The 26,396-nt window shown below is 44.9% G+C and overlaps 3 protein-coding genes across 3 annotated transcripts in view; 1 reads left to right on the plus strand and 2 right to left on the minus strand.

Annotated features, from left to right (window-relative positions):
* HAUS2 (HAUS augmin like complex subunit 2) overlaps positions 1–26,396 on the minus strand; it is a 483,701-nt gene that overhangs the window by 250,557 nt on the left and 206,748 nt on the right. The window lies entirely within an intron of this gene.
* On the minus strand, positions 12,503–14,234 carry CFDP1 (craniofacial development protein 1). The gene has a single exon (XM_069638777.1). The coding sequence runs from the start codon at positions 13,973–13,975 to the stop codon at positions 13,118–13,120; it is 858 nt and encodes a 285-aa protein (XP_069494878.1). The 5' UTR covers positions 13,976–14,234; the 3' UTR covers positions 12,503–13,117.
* Positions 14,639–26,396, plus strand: part of LRRC57 (leucine rich repeat containing 57) — a 213,809-nt gene continuing 202,051 nt past the window's right edge. Inside the window, exon 1 of the mRNA XM_069638776.1 lies at positions 14,639–14,769. The gene's annotated coding sequence lies outside the window, so the exon portion shown is untranslated. The remainder of the gene's footprint in view (positions 14,770–26,396) is intronic.

Consider the following 26,396-nt stretch of genomic DNA (forward strand, 5'->3'; position numbering starts at 1 on the left):
TAGTACCATCGATAATCTATGGCATGGATGCGGCGCTGAATATTGACAACACCATATGGACAAAGCAGGAAGGTTACCTGTGGAAAGCCGTGCTAGGTCTGCCTAAATCCTCATCTATATCAGCTGTCAGGCGGGAATTGGGGTTACTATCACTGCAAGCATCAGTCGACCAAAATCAGATGAGACTTTTTTGGAAAATCAACCTTCAAGATACCCTGCCGATTTACAAGCTGGTCCAGACAGAACTCAGCCAAGGCCGCTGCAGGGTTTTAAATAACTGGGAACAAAAACTCACAAAAAAGTTATCAGACTTGGCCTGCTCACCAGAAGACCTAATCTTGAACCCCAACAGAATCAAGAACAAAATAGCACAAGAAGATTGGATCCAAACCGGTGAGAAGGCGATAGGGAATAAGCTACTCGCTCATTTACCAGCAACAACAAACTCAATCAGCCAAAGAATTACTGCATAACATTTCCTAATTAAAAAATGCAGAAAACCTTTATGAAAATAAGATTCAATCAACTGCCAACGCAGGAAATTATAGCCATCTGCACGAAAACTGAAGCACGAACTTGTAGATTCTATTCGGATTCAGAGTCGGTGGAAACCTTAAGACATTTACTTTTGACTTGTACCAGAACCGCGTTTTTGCGGGAGGCATACTTGCTGCCCGATGCACGATGTATCCCTCCGAGAGGAAAACACATTGTGGTGCCGTCTGATCACAGGAGACAGAACCAAGTGGTCAACAGCGGCAGTAAAGATTTTAGAAGCAGCACTGAGTTTAAACCAGAATTTGCAAATTAACCGAGTGTGACTAAAACGAATCTTGATGTTTCTGTTAATCCGGACACTACACGTTTTTCAAGTATCATGCTTTCTGGTTTTCCTCCTTTTCTTCTTTTTCTTTATTCCTTTATACCTATTTTTACTACCCACCTTTTATAATGTGTTCTCTACATGAAACAACGTCTTGTAAAAATCAAATTGTTCTTTGATTACAAACAAGTAAATAAAAAAAAATAAAAAAAAGTACTGTGGTTGTGGTAAATCGTTGTGGTGGAAAAGAAGTGTCAATTCCACCACTTTGCTTTGATGAACTGTTGCTTAACCTAAAGTGATTGTTGAACCATCCCGACAGAAGTATTTCCTATAAAGGCGAAGTATAATGTGCTAACAAGAGATTGGACTGTGGAGAAAAAAAAACATGTATTTTATTTCTGAATTTACGTTGGGAGAAAAAGACTTTTGGTTTACCAAGCAGGATATTGTGGAAGTGTTAACAATTGCTTTGAACTGTGAAGAAACCTTTGGAAGCGACAAAGTTACTTTATCCAGTAAAAGGGTATATTGAATGGAAAAGCTGTTGTATCCTATAATGAGTGGAACTTTGTTACTGAACCAAACTTTCTTGAAAGTGAACTTTGTTCCAGAGAATCCTGAATTGATCCAGGGGAAGGGAATCCACACTGGTCACAAGGATTAATGGTTATAACTTTTGAGTTTGAATGTATATGTTATGTTGTGGAGTTTAAAACGGCCAAACACTTCCTATATGATTTTGTTGTGCATATTAGTGTGAGGGTCAGATACTTTTCGGGCACTGTCATTTTCCTTTAGCCTTAGTTTGTTAGGTAGCGATATCCTTGTTAGGTTAGGGAAAGAAAGGCATTTGTCCCACCCCTTTTTATTTAAATAAAATGGCAACTTGTGAGAAAACGACACCTGTGTCTGTCTCGCATTTCTGACCCCTCACACTCCTTCGCACTACTACCCCCTCCTACATACTGCTACTCCCTCTTCCATACTACTCCATCCTCCACACTACTCCCTCCCTTACATTTCTACTCTCCCCTCCACACTACAACTCAACCTTCTCACAAAGCCTCTTTCACTCTCACATTCACTTGCTATTCTCCATCTTAATCACACTCGCTAGCATTTTCCACAACACTCAAATCAGTACTACTTGCCCTCACCAACCAATACCTCACCTGCTCCAAAACTCACCTCCACTATCCTTCCTCCTTCTGGTGTGCCACCCTCTCCTCTTCTGACCTCACCCGAACACACAACTTCCTGCTTCCTGGGGTTACTATTCTCCCCTTCCCCCTTCTCTAGTTGGTAATCTGGACCAATGTTCTCAACCCTGGAGGGATCAGCATTAGAGAAATCTTTAAAGAACAGGTAAGCCCCCCTTTTCTCTGCACTGGGCAGCTGTGCTGCAATACGACAGCCTCACACAGCAAAGTGTTCATATTCATATTTAGGGGATTGCAGCTCAGTTCTTGTTTGTTGTCTCTAGTGGTCTCTAGTGGTCGTGGGCGGCCGCCCCGGTCTTGCTTCTTTGTGAGCTGAGGCTGGCATGCAGTGCACAGTGTCTGTAACAGCCACGCCAGATCTCAGGCTCCTCATTTGTTTGCTCCCTCACCCTGCAGTGTTTATACGCTTCTTTGCGTAGGGTGCATGGCATATGTACCAGCACTTGTGCTAACTTTCCACTGGCTTCTGCCCCTCTGCCCCAATCAGGATTTGGTAAGCATGGGGCACTGAGGATTTGTTGTGCTGCAGGTGATCTTCTCCCATGACTTGGGTTCTTTGGCATTTCCAAAAAAACAAGAGAAAACCTGTTCAGCACTTTTAAGGGGCACGGGATGATGCACATATATAGATTGGCACGTGGGGAGGGGTCAAGAAATTGGGCCCTCCCAAATGCCACTGTCCCCTCTGGGGTAGGACTGGCTCTAGGTTCACCCCTGGTAGACCTCAGGCCTCAAGCTGAGATGGGTTCCCATCCCCTCGCTGAGAAGTTTGGAAGGATTGACATGAATACAAATAGGGTCAGCATTTCAAATGTGGCCAGAGTCATTTGCATGTGTGATAGCGTCAGGGATATTATCATGTCAAGGGGGTCCAAGGACCCCTCCAAAGAAAGGATAGGCAGACTATCAGGGTGATCCCAGAGCCAGACCTATCCCACAGTTGGTGTGGGGGAGCTGAGAGGGACCCCCCTATGCATGTAAACATGTACGTGCCTTGGTACCTCTTTCCCTGTCTCAACGCCTATCAGCCTCTCTCGATCTCTAGCTAATCTTTAAGGAGATTCCCTGGAGGCTTTGTGATTAAACCGTCCCAGTATCCTAAGGTGAGAGACTACAGGTACCAGCATGTGCCACACTTCTCGCACTAATGGAAGGACTAATGGAAGGCAGCACTGGCTCAAATCAAACAAGTACCACAATGCACCTGGGCCCAACAGCCAAGACCTCCGTCCAGAGTGGTTGAAATGGACTAACCTACCCAATAAAGGAGCCGAGTATGAGATCCAACACCTACCACATAGCACACAGGCATGCAAGAAGGCGCAGGGGAGCAGCAGCAGCATAGATTGTACCAGCTGGAAGGTGTGCAGCACTAGGGAAGACCAGGGAACACTTCCCCAAAATGTTTGTGGACAGTGACATACCGAACACAGAAGGGAAACCTAGGACAATCAATGCCAGACAGCATCACAGGCTGGAAGGAAATGTATGCTGAAAAGGAGGGGGTGGCAAAGGGCCCTTAGGACGCCTCAAGGAGGAATTCCAGCTTGGAAGAAAAAAAACAAGCTAGAGATTGGCTCAGGGAAACAGCTGTTCCAAGTGTCTATTGGAAGCTCAAGGAAGTACAGGAAAGGGAGAACTATATTAACCTATTGTCACACAGCAGCCATTGATCCACAAACAGGTCATAGCAGGGAATAGGTTTATCAAAGGGTTTTATTACTACACGTGTACAGGATTGGCCAAAAGAAACAAATAGTGTCTTAATCAAACTAAAAGTTGTCAGGATGGCTCTCCTTGGCGGAACAGTCCTGTGGGAAAACGTATCCAAAGAACATATCTCCATGTGAAAGAGTCAAGTGTTCCAACAAAATGTTCTATAAGTCCGAGGGCTGGATTCCCTCCCCCACCCCCACCCCCAGTAAATCCACTCAATACTTATGAGCTCAATGTCCTGGGTTTCAAGGGATTCCCCCACCCCGTTTCCCACCGTTTTCAGGGTCTTTACTCCTCGACTCTTAGCACCATATGTGGAACTTGAAGGTGGGTTCCATGAGTGGGGTCGGGAGAGGGGGGCCTTTGAGCTAGAGGATGACAGGAGGCTGCCCTAAAGCTGGGGCAGGTTTCTCACTAGGTTCCCAACTACCTTCCTCTCTGTCCGGGTTCTGATCCTCCAGCCTCCTGCTCCAATCCCACTCTCTGCCCTGGCTCCTCCTCTCTAGTTTCACTGCTACAAATCCTTGCACTTTGTATTTTTTGGGGTCCCCTTTTTTATTTTCGGGTCCACCCCCGTCTTAAAAATTCTCTGCTTTCTACTTTTTGCTCCAATACCACTATCCTAGGATTTTAACAACCCTCCCTTTCAATTGCTCAATTTCTCTTACTACCTCCTCCTTCACCACCTGGAAGATACATAGCATTCCCCCCTCATGTCTTCCTGTCACCTCCTTCCCAAGGTTTCTCTGCTCTTTCACTTCCATCACCCCCTCTGCTTCACCTTTCCTCTACCGCCTATTCTTTCCTTATCTATCCCTCATCCATTTTTTTCTTTTCAATAGCTGTCTATTCTCCTCCCCTTCTTCACCCCGTTTGGTCCCTCTTACACCACTTCAGAAACTCCAAATCTTTTTCAACTCTCCCCACTGTTTCACCATTTTGGGCTCCTTCCTCATAACCAGAACTGTTCTCTACTTCTCCCCGGTCTCTGCCACTTTTTGGACCTTATTTTCCCTAACCTTTTGTGTCTGCCTTTATTCAGCCTCCTAGGTCCTCCCAGAAGTCTTCTGTCTCCTTATCTCAGCCTTCTGGGGCACTCTTCCAACCCCCAGGGGCTGTGCCCCAGTGTTCTGCCGCCCTGCCCTGCCCCACCCCACCCAGGCTACATGGGCTCTGCTCCAGTAGCCTGCCTTCAGATCCATGCCATCTTCTTCTCTTCCTCTCTCCCACCAGCACCAAAGCCGCTTCCTACTACCGCTTCCTACTACCGTCCCCCACCTGCTAACTGAACACTTGATGTTTTACAAGGCTTTGGCCCCTCCTTCCAGCCTACCTCTGGTGGTATAGAGATCAAGTGCAGTGGTTTCTTATTGGGAATCATAGTTCTCAGGGCAAGGATGTATCTGGATCGCAGCTTTAAGAAACACATCCGCCATATTGGAGTTCCCAGAGCCCTCTAGTTTTTTAAGCTATATCTCGGTTCAACCCCAAACCTCCCCTCTTGGTTTAACTGGATTCTGGAGCAGCTTCAAAACCTGCAGGAGAGGAGCCAAGCACACCAGCACTGTCGTCCCTGCAATTTTCTTAAAGGGCAGGAGTAGCAACCGTTATATGACAAAGTGCCCCTTTTGCAACCCTACCCTCCACCAACTCTGTCAAACAGGTATTACGGTTCAGGCACCTGACCCTGTCAGGGGGATCCCATCAACCTGGGGCAGGAAGCGTGCAAGGAGCTTTCTGCCCAGATTCTGTCCCCGCCCCCCTTATGTGCATAAATGCAAGTGGAAAGTACCTCTTTTCATCATCCCACGCCTGCCGTACATCATGCGGGCCAGCATTCTCTTGGTTTTCTTTCAAGCCCCTCTGCTGTGTACCTCACACTATCCGACTTGCACAGAGTCACTGCAAGTACTCCGCTTACTAGAAAATGTCAGCGAGAAACTCTCCTACTACGAGAAATGGGCACCAAAACTATGAAGCACCCAGCTTACCGTGCACAGACAGCATCAGTGCTCGCCCCAGCATACCCAGAAGGGTGAGGCTGGCGATGCGGACTTCAGGTAAACATTGTGCAGACCCAGTGGATCGGCATTTGAAAAAGGGGGCCGGGCTAAATTAACATTTTATGCAGGTTTCCCTGTATGACCTGGACCCTGGGGAAACATCAGCGATTGGATCAGGTGAGCACTCCAGCCAATGGGAGGAGCAGTATAAAGGGGGAAAATGAAAGAGCTGTGTGGGATATTCAGGTGAGGCCAACCGACGATGAGGCAGACCAAGTTACCAGACAGTGGAGCGGAGCATGGAGGAGACAAGCAGAGTGTTGAAGGTGAGATATTAGTGAGAGAAAGGTTCTTGAGTGCAGGAGTGTGTATGTGGTGGGTGAGAGAGCAGGGGAGAGAGAACGAGTGAGAAAGGTGACTGGGAGAGTGAAAGGAGGATGAATGGATGAGGAGGGATGAGTGCAGTTTAGAGTGGAGGCTAGGAGTAATACGTACACATATAATCGAATAGCATCAGAGGGATAGACAAGAGTGAGGGAGAGGAAATGGAGAGTGGGGGGAGAAGGTTGAGCATAGAAGGCAGGGCAAAGAACATCAGCGTGAGGAATATGAGAGGGGGGAAGAGCGAGTGAGACCTTGGTGGCACAACGGATAATTATTTGGAAGACAATTATAATTCTTGTGCGACACCAGGCTAGGATCCACCTAAAAGAACCATATTACCTTTAGGCCCTCACCTTCAGAAAGGACACATCGGCAGATCGCCTCCAAGTCAGGATTGCCCTATAAACATTCCCTGGATGTGGGAGCTGGAGTCATTTTCAGGGACTTCTGTCGGGAGGTGAAGGTAGTCCTCTTCAAATTGAGGAAATCACACATATGACATAAAACCGGGCAGGAGGCCTATTCTCACACGCACATATCCCCCCTATCAACTGCCTCACATGCACATCTCTGCACACTATTTATATTTAACCCACCATCCCAGGAGACACAGCACAACCCCCTTGCCCTCTCTCTGTCGTCCCATAGTTCAACAACAGGCATAGCACTGCCAAATACAACCAGCAGACTTCATGCTCACATCAACCACATACACATTCTTTCCCCCATTCTTCCCCTACAGGCAAATGCCCACTCTTCATCCACCCATCATATCCACTCAAAAACAGCCCCACCGTCCAACTACAGCTCCAGACTTTGGAACGAGAAGATCGGTCTCTAATCCCGGCTTCCCTAAATTACCAAAAAATCTGTGATCATGTTGAAATCAATTCATCTCCATGTGCTTCTGTTCCCTTATCTGATATATTCTCACCCTGTAAATTCACATTTCTTCAGTGTACGTTAAAGAGCGACTGTTACCATTTTACGTTAATGAGCAACTGTTACCTCTCCATTTTCTCAAGTTTTTAATGTGGAGATAGCCTACCTTTTGACCAGACCCTTTCAAGAAGCATGTGCAGACGCACACAGAATAAGCACAGTTAACCAAACCAGTGCTAGCTAGGCTAGTCGAGCATTAGGGAGACATTCAGGAAAGTGGTGTGCCGTTGTGGTGGCAGGGAGCCCCAACGGCAAAAACGCAGGAGGCTTTCCCTGGCTTTGGAAGTTTTAGGGAGAAGAGCGGCATTTATATTTTAGGCACGTGCTGTAGATGAGGCCACAATTTTTTGTTGTTTGTATAGTTTCTCACGAAGAGGAATGGATAAGAATAACCAGTAGAATGTCACACAACATTGAGCATCAGATAAGTAATGCAAGTTCACTAATCTTGGACTACTATCCCACAGGACAAGTGTGGACAGCAGTTCGGGTATTTCAAAGTGTAGACGACATGAGAAAGGAAAGTGCAACAAACCATTTGAAGACTGGTAAGCACCAACCTGCCATAGTGAAGAGAAAGCAGTCGATTTGTTACTGAATTAGAGATAGAAACTTATGATGCCTCTTTTATGTGTATTCCCTTTTAGGGTATTTGGAATCAAACAAAGTCGTCCCATAGAGAAAACATGAGACGCTCTCCCTAGAACAGAGATCAAGACAAAGAACAAGAACATTTTCTTTTTTTATTGAATATGATATGATTATTGGATGTCATTGTTTATGACCTGAAGAAAGCGGAAAGGGTTCAATACCCGCTGAAACCGGTTGACAATATTTAGGTTCAGGGTGAGCCCCTCTTCCCAGAGAGACACATTATCTGTGAGCTTGTTAGAACTACATCATCATGTTTTAGATAAGTAAGAGAGATACATACATAGAGCAGTCCAGGAGGATTGCCTTTTAACACTTGACATGGGTAAGATCACTGACCTGCTAAAGTCGTTTTTGGTAATTGATCAGACACACAGAATGGAAGCGAGAAATTAAAATTGAAATTATCGACTTCCATTCAATGCGCACCGAATTTTAGTAGTTAGTAAAAGTAGTGAGAGAGTATAGGGTGAGCCTCTTATCTATGCCTCAACCTAGACAGGCAGCACAACAGCGCACTCTAGGGTTAGTACACTATATGTAGGGACATTTTCTTTATAGGGACATCTAGTTATATGTAGGGACTTTAGAATCAAGAATAACTGTTAGAATAAATAGTCTGTCTTTATTGTGTTACAAGATATTGGGTTGATACAGGACGAGCTAACCCTGTGACTTTAGTAGTAAGAAATTAGTTTCTCATTGTCACCAAAGGATACGAAAAAGTAGTGGACCTACATTCCTGCTGACGCTCCCCATGCTCCCCCTCCCAATACAAAACCCATGCCTCAACCTGTCTTTCCTCCCCTCCACCCCCCACCACTGTTTTTACAACTGTACTACAAAGACTAAAAGAAACAGTGAAAGGAAATGCTCAGATTACTTACCGGTAATCTTCACTACTCCTAGTCCTGCTCTTTGTCACAGAACCTACTTCATGAGGTACCCCTGCCTCGGACACAGGACCTTCTTCTATTTATTTTCTTCTGTATAACTCCTCCTCTTAACCCATAGCTTCCAGTTGAACGTATTCAAGCCAGAGCATGGGAGATCCCCGTAGGGAGGGAGAGGAGGGTCCTCAGTTCTGTGACGAGGAAAGGTGGGACTAGGAGTAATGAAGATTACCAGTAAGTAATCCGAGCATTACCTCCATGTTCACTCTTCCTCGTCCCAGTACCTACTTCATGAGGCAAACCATAGCTGCAATCGGGAGAGGTCCCAATTAGACAAAGACAAAGTGCAGCAACAAAAAGCACACCTTTATTCACTCCAAAAATCACATCCTAACAGACAAAACATCAAGCCCAAAGGAACCATCCCTGGAGTGGGAGACATTCAACCGATATTGGTTGACAAAGGGGGGTGATCAGCTCCACCCATGTGGCAGCTCTACAAATCTCCTGTAGAGAAGCCCCCCCCCCGAGCATCCGCCCAGGAAGCAGCCAAACCCCTGGTAGCGCGACCCTGAACATAGTCAGGCACAGGCAGGCCAGAAGTCACATATGCCACGGAGACAACAGTACAGATCCAATGGCTACTGGAAACCACAGAGGCCTTCCACCCCGCACTAACAGGGCCAAAAGTAACCAAGGACCATCAAACTGCCAGAAAGGGGCAGTCTGAGCCAAATACTCCAGAACCGCCCGCCGCACACTGATGGCATGCCAAGCCACCTTGTCCAAGGTCTGCAGATCCTGGAAAAACGCAGGCTGCAGATCCTGGAAAAACGCAGGCAGAACCAGATCCTGAGAATTATGAAACCGAGACACAACCTTAGGCAGAGACTTTGGATCACATTACAAAACCAGAGTTCGGTAGAACTCTCAAGGAAGCAGGGGGGGTGACACAACAGAGCCCCAACTGCCCCCAGCCTAAGGGCAGACGTGATAGCAATCCAGGAAAGCAATCTTCAGAAAAGGTGCTCAATATCAATTTCCGATAGGGGCTCAAAGGGAGGCCCCTGAAGGTACCTTAAGACTAGAGGAAGATCCCAAGGGGGAAGGCCCATATAGGATGGGAAGCAGAGACCCTGAAGAAATTTCCCCACTAAGACTTCCCCATCCAGGTGGCAATCAGAGTACCCCAAGAGGATGTTAATGGAGGCCCACTGGGAACAAAGCGTGGAGATTGCCAGGCCCTTGTCAAAACCCTCCTGGAGGAACTGGAGAATGGTGGGCAGACCGGATCGTGCGGGGGGGATCCCAGACCACCCACACCAAGCCCAAAAATGGCCCCAGTGCCTGTTATACGCCTTAGGAGTAGGCCTTCGAGCATTAAGGATAGACACGATCACAGAACCCGAAAACCCCTGGGAGACTAACCCAGACCGTGCAACAGCCAAACCGCCCATTGAATCTGTCTGAACCCGAATCCCAGACCCGCCTGCAGGGGACAAGGCCACCTTGGATTCAACTAAGGCTCCTGGAACCGAAGTTTCATCAGGGAGTGATACCAGCTCCAACGGGGCCAGAACGGAGCAATCAACAGCACAGTCACCCCGCTAACCCTGGTGCACTGAACCACCTGGAGAAGAGGAGGGAACGCATAAAGGAGACCCCAAGGCCACTCCACAGTGAGGTCATCCACCCCCCCCCCCAGCCCTTTCAGCCAACACTGGGAGCAGAGGAGAGGTACCTTTGCAGAGGCCAGAAAGGCAACGAGATCTAGAAGTGGGAGCCAGAACTTGACACAGATCTCTGCAAACACCCTGTCTGACAGAATCCGTTCTGAAGAAGAGGGGGAATCGGCGGCTGAGTAGATCCACCCAAGCATTGTCCACCCCCCTGACGTGAGAGTCCACCAGGGATAACAGGTGCGACTGCCCCCAGGAACCTATCTGAGCCGCCAGAGCAATCAAGGAGTGGCCGGAACCCCCCCCCCCCCCCACCAGGGGTTGACATATGCTAAAGCTGTGGTACACCGCTGAGCCTTCCAGAAACATCCCCTAGTATAACACGGACCACAGAATGGCACAAAACTCCCAGCAATTGGACAATACAAGGGCAGAGCCACTTAGCAGCCCCTTAACATTAGCCCAGACCTGAAGGACCCTGGTCTGCGACTCCTCACCTGCCAGCCATGATGCACTGCAAAAGACCGAGAGAGGCTCTACGCTCAACCGGAGCCTAAGCCCTGCAGGGGAAAAGAGAGCACGCCGCATCTGTAGGAGAACTGAGGCCCTGCCACTCAGCCCCATCAGGGGGATCAGCAAACGTAGATCTGCGGCACCCTGCATCGGGAACAGACAACCTGCCGGAAGCAGGAAAAACTAAGCTGGACGCTGCGGGTTAAGGGGAGGAGTTATACAGAAGAAAATAAATAGAAGAAGATCCTGTGTCGGAGGCAGGGGCCTCATGAAGTAGGTACTGGGACGAGGAAGAGTGGAGGTAATGCATCTTAAAGCACCATTACTTTCAGCCATTGTCCCTCACAGCATACAGCTTCATACAACCTCCCCTTCCTAATAACCCACCATTCACACCTCTTAAGGGACATGGATATATTTTATTTGTATCGCGCTCATACAAGTGTTTCAGGGCGCGACAAGGCAAGGGAGGGGAAACAAAAACAACAATCTTGCTAGGCCCAGTGACATTGAGAACACGCAAGTGCAGCGCAGAGGGAAGGGGGAAAAGTGCAAGGGAGAGGGGAGAAATGGAAATGCTGGGCAATGGATAAAAACTGGTAGTGCAGCCAGCGAGATGGCAAGTGCACGTTGAGGGACTGTAGGGTTACAGATACACACCCAAGTGCAGGGTTGCCAGGAGGCAGTGCGGGGTGTGTGGCTGGGTAGGCAGGGACCTGGGCCCGAAAGGCAGAGGGTAACCAGGAGCCTGGTGCCAAGCAGAGCATATCAGCAGGGGAGAGCGAAGGCAGAAGCAAAGGAGGAAGGTCTTGAGGTGCTTCCGGAACTGGAGAGGGTTCTCCTCAAGTTTCAGAGAGGCTGTTCCAGAGTTAGGCCCCAGCAGAGGAAATAGATCATTCCAAAGACTAATGCCACACCCCTCGCTTATCCATTACCTACAGGCACAGCTGCGCCTGCAGCAATTTCACATTTATGTTGCTTAAATGGAGAAGACCAACATTGATCACTGCAGGAGCATTGATTTGTGGGGGCATGGGCATTAAGGCCCACACAACAGCAAGATAACTCAATTGGCTGCGACATTAGAGCAGATCTAGCAAGGCTGAGGTTGAAATCTTCAGTAAGGGAGCAGCAAAAAACAAACATGTCCTTCACCTGCTGCCCAAGAACAGTTTTCTGGAACAAAAGCAGATTTTTACCAATAGTAGGGGAGTGTCATACCCTTTAATTACCGCCCACTTCAACCTCTGCACCAGATCCCTTCATTACATCCCACGTGATGCAAGCACCTCTACCTAGTGGAACCATCACATGTAATGCAGCAACTCTCAGATGTTTAGGCTGAGGCTGGGTGTTGGTCACTATTATTCACTGAGAGGGCTGGTGCGAGTTTGCATTTCTAGCTGTGCTCCAGTTCTGGAGTGTCTAGGTTATACCTGAATAAAGCAGGCGATCTTCACCACGTAGGCCTGCCTCATCTGTGATCTCAACATGCAGGTTCATAGATAGCTCGCACTTCCAGATCTGTTCTTTGCTTTTATGCCACTTGACTGACCACCAATATGCACTCCGACACAATAAACACACTACTCTTTCTGGGTTCGACTACTCCATCACGCTCAGCGTTTTCAGTGCACCCGATGAGTAATAGAACGATATATACGCTACAGCAGGATTTTTAAAAAAAATTAGCCAATTAATTTTATTTTGATACCACTAGAAAACAACTGACTTATTTAATGGCAGAGCAGAACAAATACGGCATAAACTCAGTATGGAGGAAAAACGTGGCGACAAAAAATATTGCCATCGTTTTTGGAAACCGTGATGGTAACAAATGGTTACATAACTGAACATGTCAATGCAGACAAACACAGATACCGCATTGTTTATTGTTTCCATAACAGCTAGTAGTACTATCCCTCAATGGCATTGCCTGGTGCTTAGGCTCACTGAAGTTACCTCAGGATACCCAACATAAAGAGTCGACAGGAGACACGGGACCACATACCCTTTCAACAGATCAAGTGTGAGCATTTAAAATCAGTGCATGTATCGAACAAGAAAACCGTTTGCAGTATGGAGCAGACTTTCAGTTCACTGGAAGAATGGTGAGAATACTGAATTCCCTGGACAGTCATGTAGATACCACATGTGTTTGCAGTGACATGTCAGGTGTTTCTTTATGATAGTAGCGTCCCTCTAGTTGCAAAGTGTTATTAGGGGGTCTGTCTGTCAGTACACAGTTACTCAGAAGGCTTAGGGCCAGTCCACATAACAAAAAAAGGTGCTACTTCTTCATGTTCTTAATCCGCACATCCCGCTCCAGTTCGAACTGTCGGTGATCCACTCGGTCCAGGAAGGCCTTCCTTTCAATGTACCCTTCTTTCCCGCGATTATGGATGGCCAGCTCATCACCAATCCCTTCCTGCTCCTTGAAGGTATCCCAGTCAAGCTTGGATTTCTCCAGGGTGCTCATTTTCTGTTTCTTGGACCCAATTTTCCCCAGGATGCTACTTACTCCTGCAGGCCTCTTTATGCCAGAGCTGGCTGGAGGAACGGCGGGGGCAGGTCGAGCGCTCCCCTCCTCCTGCTGCTTCAGATAGGTTTGAGCTTCCTTGGAGGTGGCTGCCACTTCTTTAGTCACTCGGACTTCTTCACCAGCAAAATCAAACACTTTGGTGATTGTCACTTTGGGGGCATCTGTCGGCTTGGCCGAGATGGGAGATGCTTGGGGTGGGGGTGCGGCCTTGGGAGATGCATGGCTCTGTTCCTTTTGTGTGTTGGCTGGCAAGGCTGCTTTGGGCTTCTGCCCCACATCGCTCAGGAAGCTGGCCCACAGGTCGTCAGCTTTCTTCTTCTTCACCTCTTCTACCATAACCACTTTCTCTTCGGCGAAGTCTGGAGCGGCCGCGTCGCCATCAGTTCCTGCGTCCCCCGGATCCAACCGGAGACCTCCCTTCTTTCTCTTCCTTGACACGATCCCTTTGGCGCTTTTCCTTTTGCCCGTCGTTGGCTGGGGCGTGCCTTCCTCTTCTTCGGGAGCCTCTTCGGGCACCAGATCATTTACATCGTCCTCGCTGTACTCTTCACCGGAGGGAACGTAATCCTCGTCCTCCGAGGAACTGTAATCTTCAGAGTCCGACATAGTAGTAGCAGCGCAGCACAGACGGCGTGGGCGGCCCAGCGAGGACTGGAGTCGGTCGGTCGGTTCCTGCTCTGAGAAGGCCTGGCCGGCTCTGGCAGGGTTTAAACTTTCATAGAGATAGAAAGGGGGCTTTTAGTCCCAACATACTTACTGTTATGGACAGAGGCACTCTTTTTGAAAAGTCGTTTAGAAGATAAATCAGGTCATACGAGGCAATGTTCCAAATGTCCTTTCCTTGCTGTCAAGCCTGTCATCTTATTTAAACCGGGTGGCGCGAAGTCGTTACAATTAGACAAACGTGTGGGTCATTTTAGAATAGCGAAGTATTTGTATTTGTTTTATTTATAAAGCGCAGCCAGGCCCAGGGGCATACGGGTGCGTTCCCTTGCAACTGAAGGTACTTTAGATTTCTGCCAGGGCTTGTTATTCGCGAATTTAAAACAGCATGAGAACTTCAATTGTGGTCTTTTTTTAGCAATCATCCGAAAAATATCATTATTTACAATTGCAGCTGTATAATATGTAAGCACATTACAGTGGAAGTTGCAGTTTGTTTTGAAACAGATTATGGCCAGTAATGCATCGCCCTCCCGCCCAATCGGTAAACTGGGAACATTCAAAGATGGCCGCTCTGTGTGCGCACAACTGGGCTCAGTAAGCATTTTTGTCCAGTTTCTGTGTCCATGGCACCGGGTGTTGTCTGGGACACGCCAGGCAAGCTGTCTGGTTCTTAGAAGGGAGCAGCGATTGGGCGGTTTCAACATCATTGTGGAGGTGTCCTGGAGCGGTCTCAGGTGGGTGGTATTATTTCTGTAGCCTCCTCTATTGCTAAGGGTTCTGTGACACGCTGTACCAGTTTTATGCAGGGGTTAGTAACTGTCCCAGGCACAATTGTTATGATTTGTCAGCACTTGAATACTGACAGTTCTCTGCATTTGCAGACTGTCCTGGCGTCCTATGTCCTAGGTGCTGCTGACTGCAAATCATCCGTGGAAATGTTGTCGCCCTCCTACACGTTAACCGAAAAGTTCAAATTGTGCCATACTTTTAATGTCAGTGGACCCTCTTTATAATTGTGGTAGGTCTTAAGAAATATGTAATTGCCCCAGTCTGTCAGTCAGCCCTGATTTTATAGAATAAACGCTTTGTTTTGGGGGATTTGAAGTTCATTTACTTTGTTCTATTATAAGTTTGAGTTTTACAAGCCCTGGCACACAAGTGATGTTGGCTAAAAAGCAAGGTATGGCAGCTGAAGCCGTCACACCCATGAAGCTGTACAGTCTCAGACTGAGTGCACAAATCAATTACTTTATCTCAAAAGAGGTGGTGGGTCAATGCGCCAACACGCTAAGTATTTGTCCAAAAAAAATCTGTCTTTTGTTAACTAGATAAACAGGTTATTAGAGAAATAATCATTTGTTAATCTATCTCTATCTTTTAACATGAAAAGCTTGGAATTTACAAGTCAATAAGCTAATAATTAACATATAGGCTAATAAGGAACATAAAGGGCAACACGTGTTTGAGCTTCATCAGGGATGAGTATCTGTTCATCATTACACTAGTCTATTTAAACATGTGCTCATTTTGCTAATTCTGTTGGATTGGAGAATCTTGATAAGTTCATTTATTTATATTCCAAAGTAATTAATTGATGTTTCATAGGTGAAGAAAATGTAAGTTCCTTAAAAGAGGTCTGCATAGTAAGCGGATTAGCAAGTGTAAATAACTAACCAAAGAATCGGATAAAGAATTACTGATTATAAACCCAGGACAAATCCCAGAATTGACTGGACTATCGTCTGCCGAATGGGGCATGTTGACATGTATGCAGCTGCACTCTGTTGACTTCAGCAGGAGACAAAGGGAACATAATTCACATTGGAAAAGCATAGGCTAACTACTTGATGCGGTAAACTGAATAAACCTTTGGTTGTTTAGGGGCATATCCTGGTTGTTTCAAAATAAGCAAACGAGCATTCTGTAATCCTTTTATTTCAATGTTTTTATGGATTTACATAGGTAATAGAAGCAGCATAAGCAAGATTTGCGTTTTAAATGCACGTATAATGCCAAAAGGGGATTTATTTCTATATAAAGGTTACATGTTTTACGAGTGAGAAAATGATGACGGACAAGTAAGATTGTAGACGGAGAGAGGATAGAGAAAACTGGGTTAAATAATGTGGTGGTAAGTAAGACTGGAGGAAATGCAGGTACGAAAAGGTGTGGGTACATTTACATCTTTTCCAAAAATCATCAAAACTGTTATTTTCACTTTTCCCTAAGGATGATTTTTCGTACCAATCCCATGGCCTAATTATCTGACCTTCATACACAAGTGATTCATAGCTTTCTCACAGAGAAAGTTCCACACAGCTCACGTGCTTGGGAAGCATTACACATTAATGAAAGATTGATAACTTTTGTAAAGTTAAAATATACTTTGTCTTGCCGACCTTTGCATTTTTGTTCAAGCAATTATGATGAAACTTAAGTGTTCAGACAACAAATATACCATCCTTTCGAGAGAATTTACAGGTTGCTTGTGTTAAAAAATAAATAAAAAGAAACTGCATTGTAAGAGCACAAAGACCAATTCCAACTATTTGCAGCTTTCAGTTTTCCAGATGTGAAGTGTTGCATCCCAATGGCTTCCTCCAACTACGTGCAGAGATATCTATAGAGGGAACCTTATCATGCAGCAAGTAACAAAGGACACTCAGTCTGGCAACATTAGGAGCAGTGTGGGGGAAATTACACTGGAGGAACCCAGCAATCAATAAAGCGTGTTTTTCAAATTGAGAACAGTCTGCACACTGCTAGGAAAAAGCTGCAGAGTTTACAAGCACTAACCTTCATGATGCTGGCCATTTTTCAGCTCTTCACTGTTTTTTGCCTTGTTCTTTCTATGCATACTCCTGTTCGACATACACAGACATATTCCTCATTCTATTAATCTTTCTAATCCTAACTATCCTACTTAACCCACTATCTGTCATATTCCAATTTATGTTAACTTTGTTCTCTGTAATGCCCGCTCCCTTGTTTCCAAAACTGAACTTGTTCTCATTTAATTTTGGTTTCTCTATTTCTGAAACTTGGTTAGTCACTATGACTCTGATCCTTTGTCTGCTCTCACATCTTCTCAGCCTTCTTTACTCCCCAAGACTTTCCCGCCCAAGTGGATGCATTGGTTTACTTTTTTATTCTCACTGGATTTTGGCACATCCTCTTCCTTAACTCCTTTCCTTTTTCTCATTTGAGTTTATTTTTTCTTTAATTGCTTCACCTGCTCCAATTCCTATTTTTACAGTCTTTCGGCCCCCTGGGCCCTTGGGGTCATTTTATGAATACTTATTGTCTGTAATCCCCTTATTCTTGTTTATTGCTGGCAATTATAATATTCATATTCTGACATCTGGGTCATCTTCTTGCCCTTTTGGTATTCTCTTCTTCTGCATATAATCTTTTCTTAGTTTCTCTCTTCCCCTACTCATGTCAAGGGTGGCACATTACATCTCATCTTTATCTCATCCGACATTTCTTTTCTATCCTCTGTTCATGCACATACGATCCCTTCGGCTGATCATCTTCTACTGTCTTCTTCTTTTTCTTAACCACCCTTGGTCCCTATTGTATCGTCTTTACCTTCTCTTACTTTCCCCTGGTGTGATCTTCAGAATCTAAATCCTTCTGTCCTTAGTGATTCTATTTCTTTTAACCTTTCATCCTTTGGTCACGATTCTCCAGGCAGTCTGGAATCCACGATAAATGATTTCAACTCTTATTCAGTCCCAGTCATTATATCCGCGATTCTTATTCTCCACTCTCAATAAACCTTTGACTCCTCCTACTCCTAATCCTTCACTAAACTCTAGTCATGATTCTAATGATTTTGCAAATAGTTTCTTTTCAAAGATTCACAGCATTTGTTCTTCTCTTGATCATTCAGGTCCTCCAATGTCCTTTTTTGTTCTTCTCTCATTTTCTTCTTTTACTCCTGTCCTAGACAGACGTGTTAGTCATCATTTCTTGCTCTCATCTGTGACGATTCAGGGGATTTTGTCACTTCTCCCCAGAGGAGATCTTTTCCTTGTGAGGCTAGGGAGATGATACCGCTACACAACTACCTCCGTAGGGGTAGCGAAATGTGGGACCTCATAGGGAGAGACTCCCCTCATGGGGACAAGGACTCCTGCTCCGTGATGAACTTCCTAACCCCCTTACATTTGAGACCATACAATCTTTGAGGTCTTCCGAGAATCAAGCTGAGAAGACCACTGTCTGTTATTGCAATACTCCCTCCTTTCCTTATGTAAGATTTGACTCCACCAAGGCAAGGAACAATGAAAGGAACACACAAAGTAAAATGGAGCCATCTCTTAAAAGTACTCGTAGGAAAAGATTGAAGGAGTTATGCAAACTACTCCTTTTACAGCTCCAGATCATACTGGAAAGAGGTGGGCCAGAGGAGGCGTGAAGAGTACTTCAGAGACACAAAGGAAAGACTGGAGCACTCTGTTGGGGATGACCCAGCTACAGGACATAAACAGCAAGGAAGGACTCGTGGAAAGGGGAAGCCCACATTGAAGCCTGTCATCGCCGGGAAGTTCAAACCTGGGAACGAAGAAGTCTGAAGAGCGAGCAAGTCCTCAGTCGAGAGGACTCTGTGGAAATGTCAGAAAAATACTCCAAACTCCGAGGGAGGCCCGACCGGAGCAGACACTGGAGAAGGGCCGACAATGGCATGACCTCAGGGTGGTGGACCATGTGGTCTTTCAACAACGCCAATACCAAGAGGCTAGAGACCCTGCAGAGCCGTAGCAGCACAGCTGGGAGCAAAGAGAGAGTTAAGGCGAGCAGCCGAAGGGAACGGGCCAACCCAACACCCCAGGATGAACAGGTGACGTGGCCCCATCAAATAGAAGTTAACAGGAGCTACGGTAGACCCAGTAGAGGCTTGGGAAAGGGCAAAGAGTGCATCAGGAGTAATCTCCCTTGTCACAGTAACATTGTTAAAGAGATCGCAAGTAACAAGTACATCAGGAATAATCTCCCTCATCACAGCAGCCGTAATAAAGACGCCACTAATAAAGAGTGCATCGGAGTAATCTCCCTTTTCCCAGTAACCGTGCCAAAACTACCAAGTGTGAGAAAGGCATCAAGAGTAATCTTCCTCATCAAGAGAATCGAAAGAGAGATCTCAAAAGTGCAGCGTGCCCTGGGAATAATCTCCCTTGTCACAATAACCAGAAGAGAGACTAATGAGGTAGCTTCCTTGATTTTGAAAGTCAATCTACCGATAGTGTAGTTAAGAATAGTAGAAGAAACCAAAGACGCTGCAGCAGCAACCTCCCCTCTTTCATTACTTATGGAGAAGACCAGGCAAGCCTGGGAGTCTAAAGGAAGAACTGTCGGACACATGATCAAACCAAGGAAAGTCCCTGGGAGGAACTACAAGGACTTTTAAAGGCTGTTACCAGAGACTGTCAGAAAACCGGCTCTACGGCTGATGCCAGTTGACCAGGAGAAGGCAGTCATTCTCCTGGTGCCTTCCATTTGTTAAGAACTTTTGTAGAAGACTGTTAGAAAGCAGGTCTGAGGCTGAACCTTTTGAACCAGGAGAAGGGAGTCATTCTCCTGGCGTTATTTCTGTTTGTTAAATTGTTGTTGATTAGTTGTAGAGTCAGGATAGAACAGAGTTGGACAGAGGACTGACTCTTTAGTTTAACGAGCATCCAAGTTATTATTCATTTTGGTAGGGCAAACCCGCTAGTGATCGAGAGAGTTAGGCCATTTTTCTCCTTGCTTGATAAAACTTTGATTTGAAATACCACCCCTTTGGTCCGGCTCCTTCTTCTGACATATTACACATCCTACTTCTGCTCGCTTTTCTTATCTTTTTCTTTAGTTTGCCTTTATCATCTGTTCCTTAACAACCTTCATTTAAAATAGCTACTGTTATTCCTTTGCTGAAAAAACCCTCAATGGATGTGTCAGATCTTGCTAATTTTCAGCCTATTTCATTCCTGCCATATATGTCTGAAATTCTAGAGCGCATTGTTCATGACCAACTTACTTCTTATTTGAGTTGCCATCTTCTTTTTCCATTTTATCAATCTGGTTTCTATCCGGGCCACACCACTGAAACTGCCCTTTTGTCTGTTCCTATTTTTATTCTTCATGCCAGGCAACTCGAGCTTTCTTTCATTCTAGTTTTATTAGATCTTTGTGCAGCATTTGACAAAGTGGACTATTCCGTGCTGTGCTCTACTTTGTCTTCTCTGGGCATTTCGGGTCAGACTCTTTAGTGGTTTTCTTCTTTCTTTCCTGTAATTCTTTCACATTGTCATGGGAAAAATGTCATTCTTTTGGACGTCTGTTGTTGGGCTCCTTCTTTTTACTCTTTACACCTGACCTTTGGCTTCTTTGATTTCTTCTCGTAGGTTTCAGGTGCACTTTTATGCTGCCAATACCCTTATTATAATTTTCTTCTTCTCTTAACACTATCCATTTGCACATTTCTGACCGCCTTCTGACGGTAAACGATTGGATGTCTTCTCAGATCTTATGTCTCAACCCAAAGAAAACTAAAATTCTTTCTTTCCTGCTTCTTTTTCTGTCATTTCAACTATTATTTATTTACCTCCACATGATCTTTTTCTTTCTCGTTGTGCATGTAATCTGTGATTTATTTTTGATTCTGCATTTTCTCTTTAAACTCAAATACCTATTATCTCTTAATCGTGCTTCTTCCATCTGAATAATATTAGGAACATTTGCGATCTTTTATTTTTTTCTTCGCCTAAACTTCACTTGTCTTCTTTCTCATGCAAATTATTTTTGTTCCTTATATGTTGGATTACCAGCTAATGCTCTTTTTTGCACTCTATTCTATTCTTCATTCAGCAGCCAGACTTTTGTTTACACTGCTATATTCTAATAAATCCCATTTTCTAATTCAACTTCGTTGGCTCCCTATTAGATTTAGATTTGAATTTCATTTTCTCTGTCTTGTCTTTAAATGTGTTCATTCTCTAGCTCCTGACTATTTGGCTTCCTTAATTTCCCTCTACTATTCTTCAAGGGTTCTTTGTCCTTCATCTCAGTTCCTTCTCTCGGTCCCTCGCCCTTCCTGCACCTCATCCCTCTTCTGTACCTTTCAATTAATTGCCCCGGCACCTCATCCCTCTTCTGTACCTTTCAATTAATTGCCCCTAATTTACGGAATTTCCTTCCTCTCTACATTGGATCTTGCTCTTTTAAAAATGCCCTCGAGTACATTTATTGCATTCTGCCTTTTTTAGACCATGCTTTTCTGGCTGTCTCATACTTCTTTTCTTCATTCTTCTTCGTGCATTTATTGTCAATTTTCATATATTTCTGTACTGTTTTGTCTTGTACAGTAAAAAACAATGGGGGTTCTGGGACTCCCTCTGCTGGACATTAGTCCCGGTTTACGAGAGACTTACCCAGAGTCTTTAGCTCACTATCTTTCACAGAGGAGAAATATCCAAAACATATCAGTCTTTGTCCTGCCCTAGGGCAGTCCAGCACCGAAATACTAGGCAATTCTCCTCTGAACAAGAGTACCAACAGCAAACCCAGACACGTGTTTCTTTCTGGTTTAACCTCATCAGTAGGGTGGAGCTGTGCCTCTCTAAGAATAGTGAGCAAGGAGTCCATGTCTGGATTCCTCTAGTAACTTAGGGTGAGACCCAAAGTTACTTAAATATGCAACAAACAGTGGGGGTCCTGGGAGTCCCTGTGCTGGACATTAGTCCCGGTTACGAGAGACTTACACAGAGTCTTTAGCTTACTATCTTTCACAGAGGAGAAATATCCAAAACATATCAGTCTTTGTCCTGTGCTAGGGCAGTCCAGCACCGAAATGCTAGGCAATTCTCCGAACAAGAGTACGAACAGCAACCCCAGACACGTGTTTCAGTCTGGTTGGACCTCATCAGTAGGGTGGAGTTGTGCCTCTCTTAGAATAGTGAGCAAGGGGTCCATGTCTGTTTGAGCGCTCGCTGCTGCGATCTAAGCGTGATCTGCAGGTTGCAGGTTCGAATCCCGGCAAGGCCAACTCAGCCTTCCTTCCGAGGTCGATAAATGAGTACCAATTTCGGTTGGGTGATATTGTATGTAAATATGTTCTCTGTAAAGCGCTTTGGATTAAGGAGCTATATAAATAAAACATCATTATCATTATTACGTTATATTAAAGAGAAGCTAAAAGGCAAAGCGCATGTATTTTCTGGGTGATCAGATCTATCCTAGGGTAAACGTAAGAGGGAGTGAAAAATGAGGCTTGACTTTGAGAGCTTTGTCTAGGAGGTGTCTACACAGGTTACTATCAGAAAAATGATACGAGTCACAAAAGCAATTTCTCGATTCGAGGGCTAGGCCTTAAGCATCACGCAACAGGGGAGTAGCTTTAGGATTACAGTATTGGATGACCTAAAAGTAGCCACACAAGGTGACATTAATGTGGAGGGAGCTAGTTGCATTTTGAAATAAATGTTTAGGATGACTGGTGTATGTTTCTTTATTCATGAAATGCTGTCCACGTCTCATTTGGAGTATTGTGCACAAATCTGGAAGTCACCATCAATCGTACAGGAATGAAGGCAGTCAAAAGATGGCTAATAATAATACATGGAGGTCAAGCCAACGGAAAGGCAAAGGAGTTCACTCAAAGGACATCATTCAACCATGTAGACAGGGTAAAGACCCCCCTAACTGCCCCACAGATCATCATACATAAAACAAACAATTGATTTATAACATTATATTTATTAGTTGCAAATAAAGTCTTAAAAAAGTATTAAATTGTCTAAAGCTCTAGTACAATATACAGAAATATATTATTAGCTAAAAAGGTGCATACTGTTTAAAGTGCTAGTATCAAATAATGACTGCTGTAATAGGTCACCATCCAATCAATCGCATGAAACCTAAGAGTTAATCTGGGCATGCCGTGGGTGGAGCTCCAAGCGAGTGAAGGGAATCACTCAAGTGGGGGACCCCCAGTCGCTCTGACCAGACTAAATATATAAACAATGAAATGAATATCAAAAAACACAGTCCAAATAATATTAAATCCAGAAAACCGAACAAAGAAAATTTCATTTCAGTAATCAAATCAGGAACACAAAACAAAAACTAGAGAAAGAAATATATCAAATTCCAAAATAAACAGTCAAGCACACACACTAAAATCTAACTATGGGATGCTGTGTGTCAACTACTAAGGTGTCATGGAAAAAGAAAAAACAAATAATGTGAATGACATGGCACCGTTATAAAATAGTAGTTTCGATGGAAGTAACACATCTAACAAGACATGCAGGTGATGTCCATCTTCGTCAGGACATAGCATTCCCTTGAATTTCATAGATTCTGGATTGTTCATCTGTGTTTTTCTGGACGTGCCCAGATGTAATTAAAAAACCTTTTTACCTTCTATATGTTTACACATATTTAACAGTAAACACATTTTTCACCATAATTTCAACCCTATATGGGGGCTGGTTTTGCAATCCTGTCAATAAGTTCAGGAGATAACTGTGCAGCCACACCAAAAGGAGATCTCAAGCAAATTGGATCTGAATGTCCCAATGTGTGTGTTCAAAACTTTGGGAACATAGCGTGGAAAAAGACAGCGCAAATGAGATTCAAATTCCAATATATTTGTAATCTCAGTAGGAGCAATGAATCCCATGGTCCACAGGGCTTGTAAATTCCCCAGCTGACCAAGAGCCAACCTGTCATTAACACTGCTGCAGACGTAGATTGTGCTCAAACTCCGCCAAAACCGAGAATGCCAGTCCAGAGATGGCTGCCAAAATAATGAATTTCTCAAAACAAAAGCCAGATTTGCATAAGGGTGTAAACATTCCGCATAAGTGAAAATTATAGATCTTTCCATTTTGGATTTTGAAAAATGCAGTGCAAAAGGGACATCTCTGCAAAACAGTGCTTATAGAGTCAGTTGTGAGCATCACACTGCCCCCTGTACCTCTGCTCTCACAATGGAAGTGGTCCAGACGTGTTGCATTGGACCAGGTAGCACAATGGGTAAAAAGCACAATGTGTGAAGACAGCCTCACAACCCCCTGCACATTGACCATGCTATCCTCCGACTTAGTAGTGAGATGGCAAATCCATGTATGACACTCTTGAAGAACTGCTTCTCTTTCCCTCTCTTCGAACCAAGTAATCTAGATCATCAATTGATGTACTGCCTCTCTTCCACCCCTCAGCATACACCATGACTCCTTTAGCAACCCCTTAGTGATTACTCTGCTTATTTTGTTTCTTCTACATACACTGGTGGTAAGCTTTACCTCCAAGGTTAGCATTTTCGCCAGGTGGCTCATGGACACAATGCATTTGCCATACTCTGATTGTAGATTGATGTGTGCAGGGATTGAAGTGTGCTGTTTCTCCAATTTTCCTATGTCTGGTAGTGTAGACTTAAGTTAACAGTTAAATCTGGGCACTCCTCCCAACTCTTGTTTTCCCTCCTGGTTTGGCCCTTCACTCGGACCCCACTTTTCCGTCGGACTGCTGCTGGTCCATTCTGCAATTTCTTGATGTCCATCATAGTTGTAGTTATTTCTGCCATCCTTGTTTTCTCTTTTTATATACCTAGCTTGTTCCTGCATTGCACGTCCCTGTACTCTCCACAACGCCAAGAGTCCTAAGGGTCAAGGCGCACTTTATAGATAATCAAATCAATTTTGTGAAGCAACCTAACGTTGGAATTTGACCAAATAGAAACCCATAGCAGATATTCTGAGAGTAAACTAACCACCAGTTTTTGCCAAATGGCATTATAGCGGGGTGGACCTAGGAACGCACAGTAAAGTTCCTAAACCAGTGTTTTAGCATAGGATTTATGGCTGATGACCTTCAAATTACATATATAATCTCCATAGGTCGATCTTTTTTCTGATTTGTGCATTGTACATGGAGATCGTAGAATCCACATAGTAACTGTGTTCTGTTCAAATCAAACAATGGCTGTAGTAGACTGGGCAATCAACGGCAACTTATTATTATTTTTTTTAACATTGAAGCGCCAGCTGAACGATTTGAGTAAGTTAATAGCCAGGTATCAAATATTGCCACCCAGTGAAGTCTATTATGCTCACAAAACTTTTACCTGAGACAGCGAGGCGTATGTCTGAGTTACATCACTTTTGGATTTGAATATGTAGACCTGTTACTTGAGTTCATAAATTCTGTGAATTTGGTAATATGGTCGTGCCGTGTGTGTCTTTGGAATTAACACAGCATTATCTCTGTGTAACAAAAGGGAGGATCTGGCGGCCTGCCTTAACAGTAGAACTCTGTCATCAATCCAGCATTGATTTATGCCAATATACAAGTAGAACAAAAAGGGTCCCGTCCCTCTTCCAGATAGTGGGGTTAAAATATGAATCGACTCCACAAACCGCATCTAACTGTAGTCTTTGGGTTGCTGTGCAATTTCACTAAAATACCCAACAAGACCCTTGTCATGATATGATATGGCATTTATAATGCACCTGTACACAAGCGTTTCTAATCGTGAAAAGACAAGGAGGGGGAAACATCGATCTTAGTAGGCTTTGTCATTCAGATTGCGCAAGTTCAGGGAAGGAGAAGGGGAGAAGTGCAAAGGGGGAGGGGGAGCGCAGGTTATCAAAAGTGCAAGAGAGAAAGAGGAAGCGAAGAGGATGGTCTTGAGTTGCTTCCGGAGCCGGAGATGGTTCTGCTCAAGTTTGAGAGAGGCAGGGAGGTTGTTCCAGAGGGAGGACCCAGCCGAAGAAAGAGATCTGCCTCCCAACTCTCTGCTTGGAAGAGCGACTGACTCTCAGAGTTGGAGGTGGATGAGCGAAGAGCTTGAGAAGGGAGATGTTTAGGAAGAGAGGCGATTGAGCAGGATGGCATGGTTTACTGTATCAATAGCAGAAGAAAGATCGAGGCGAATGAGGACAGAAGGAAGGTTGGAATCAAGGTTAGAGAGCAGGTCTTTGTGGGTGTTCAGGAGAGCAGTTTGTGCTTCTGGCCGCTCTGAAGCCAGACTGATGGCCATGGAGTCAACCAACAGATTCAGTGTGAAGGTTAAACTGGAAGATGGCCAGCTTTTCCAAGAGTTTTTCTAGGAAAAGAGTGATAGAGATTGGGCGATAGTTAGCCAGAGAGGAAGGATGGGCAGAGGGCTTCATTAAGAGGGGGGGGGCGCACAAGGGAGTGCTTCATGGGGGGTAGCTGGGGAAGGTTCCAGTGGCAAAAGAGTGATTGCAGAAATTGACCAAAGCTGGAGCAAGGGTGTCGATGTGGTCCTTGATGGTTCTGGAGGAACAGGGAAGAACCTGTTTTGAGGAGACTTTATAGATCAGACTTGTCTAAAAATGTTGTCGGGGGT

Source organism: Ambystoma mexicanum, chromosome 14, assembly GCF_040938575.1.
Source record: "Ambystoma mexicanum isolate Mex_15411 chromosome 14, UKY_AmexF1_1, whole genome shotgun sequence".
Lineage (NCBI taxonomy): Eukaryota > Metazoa > Chordata > Amphibia > Caudata > Ambystomatidae > Ambystoma > Ambystoma mexicanum.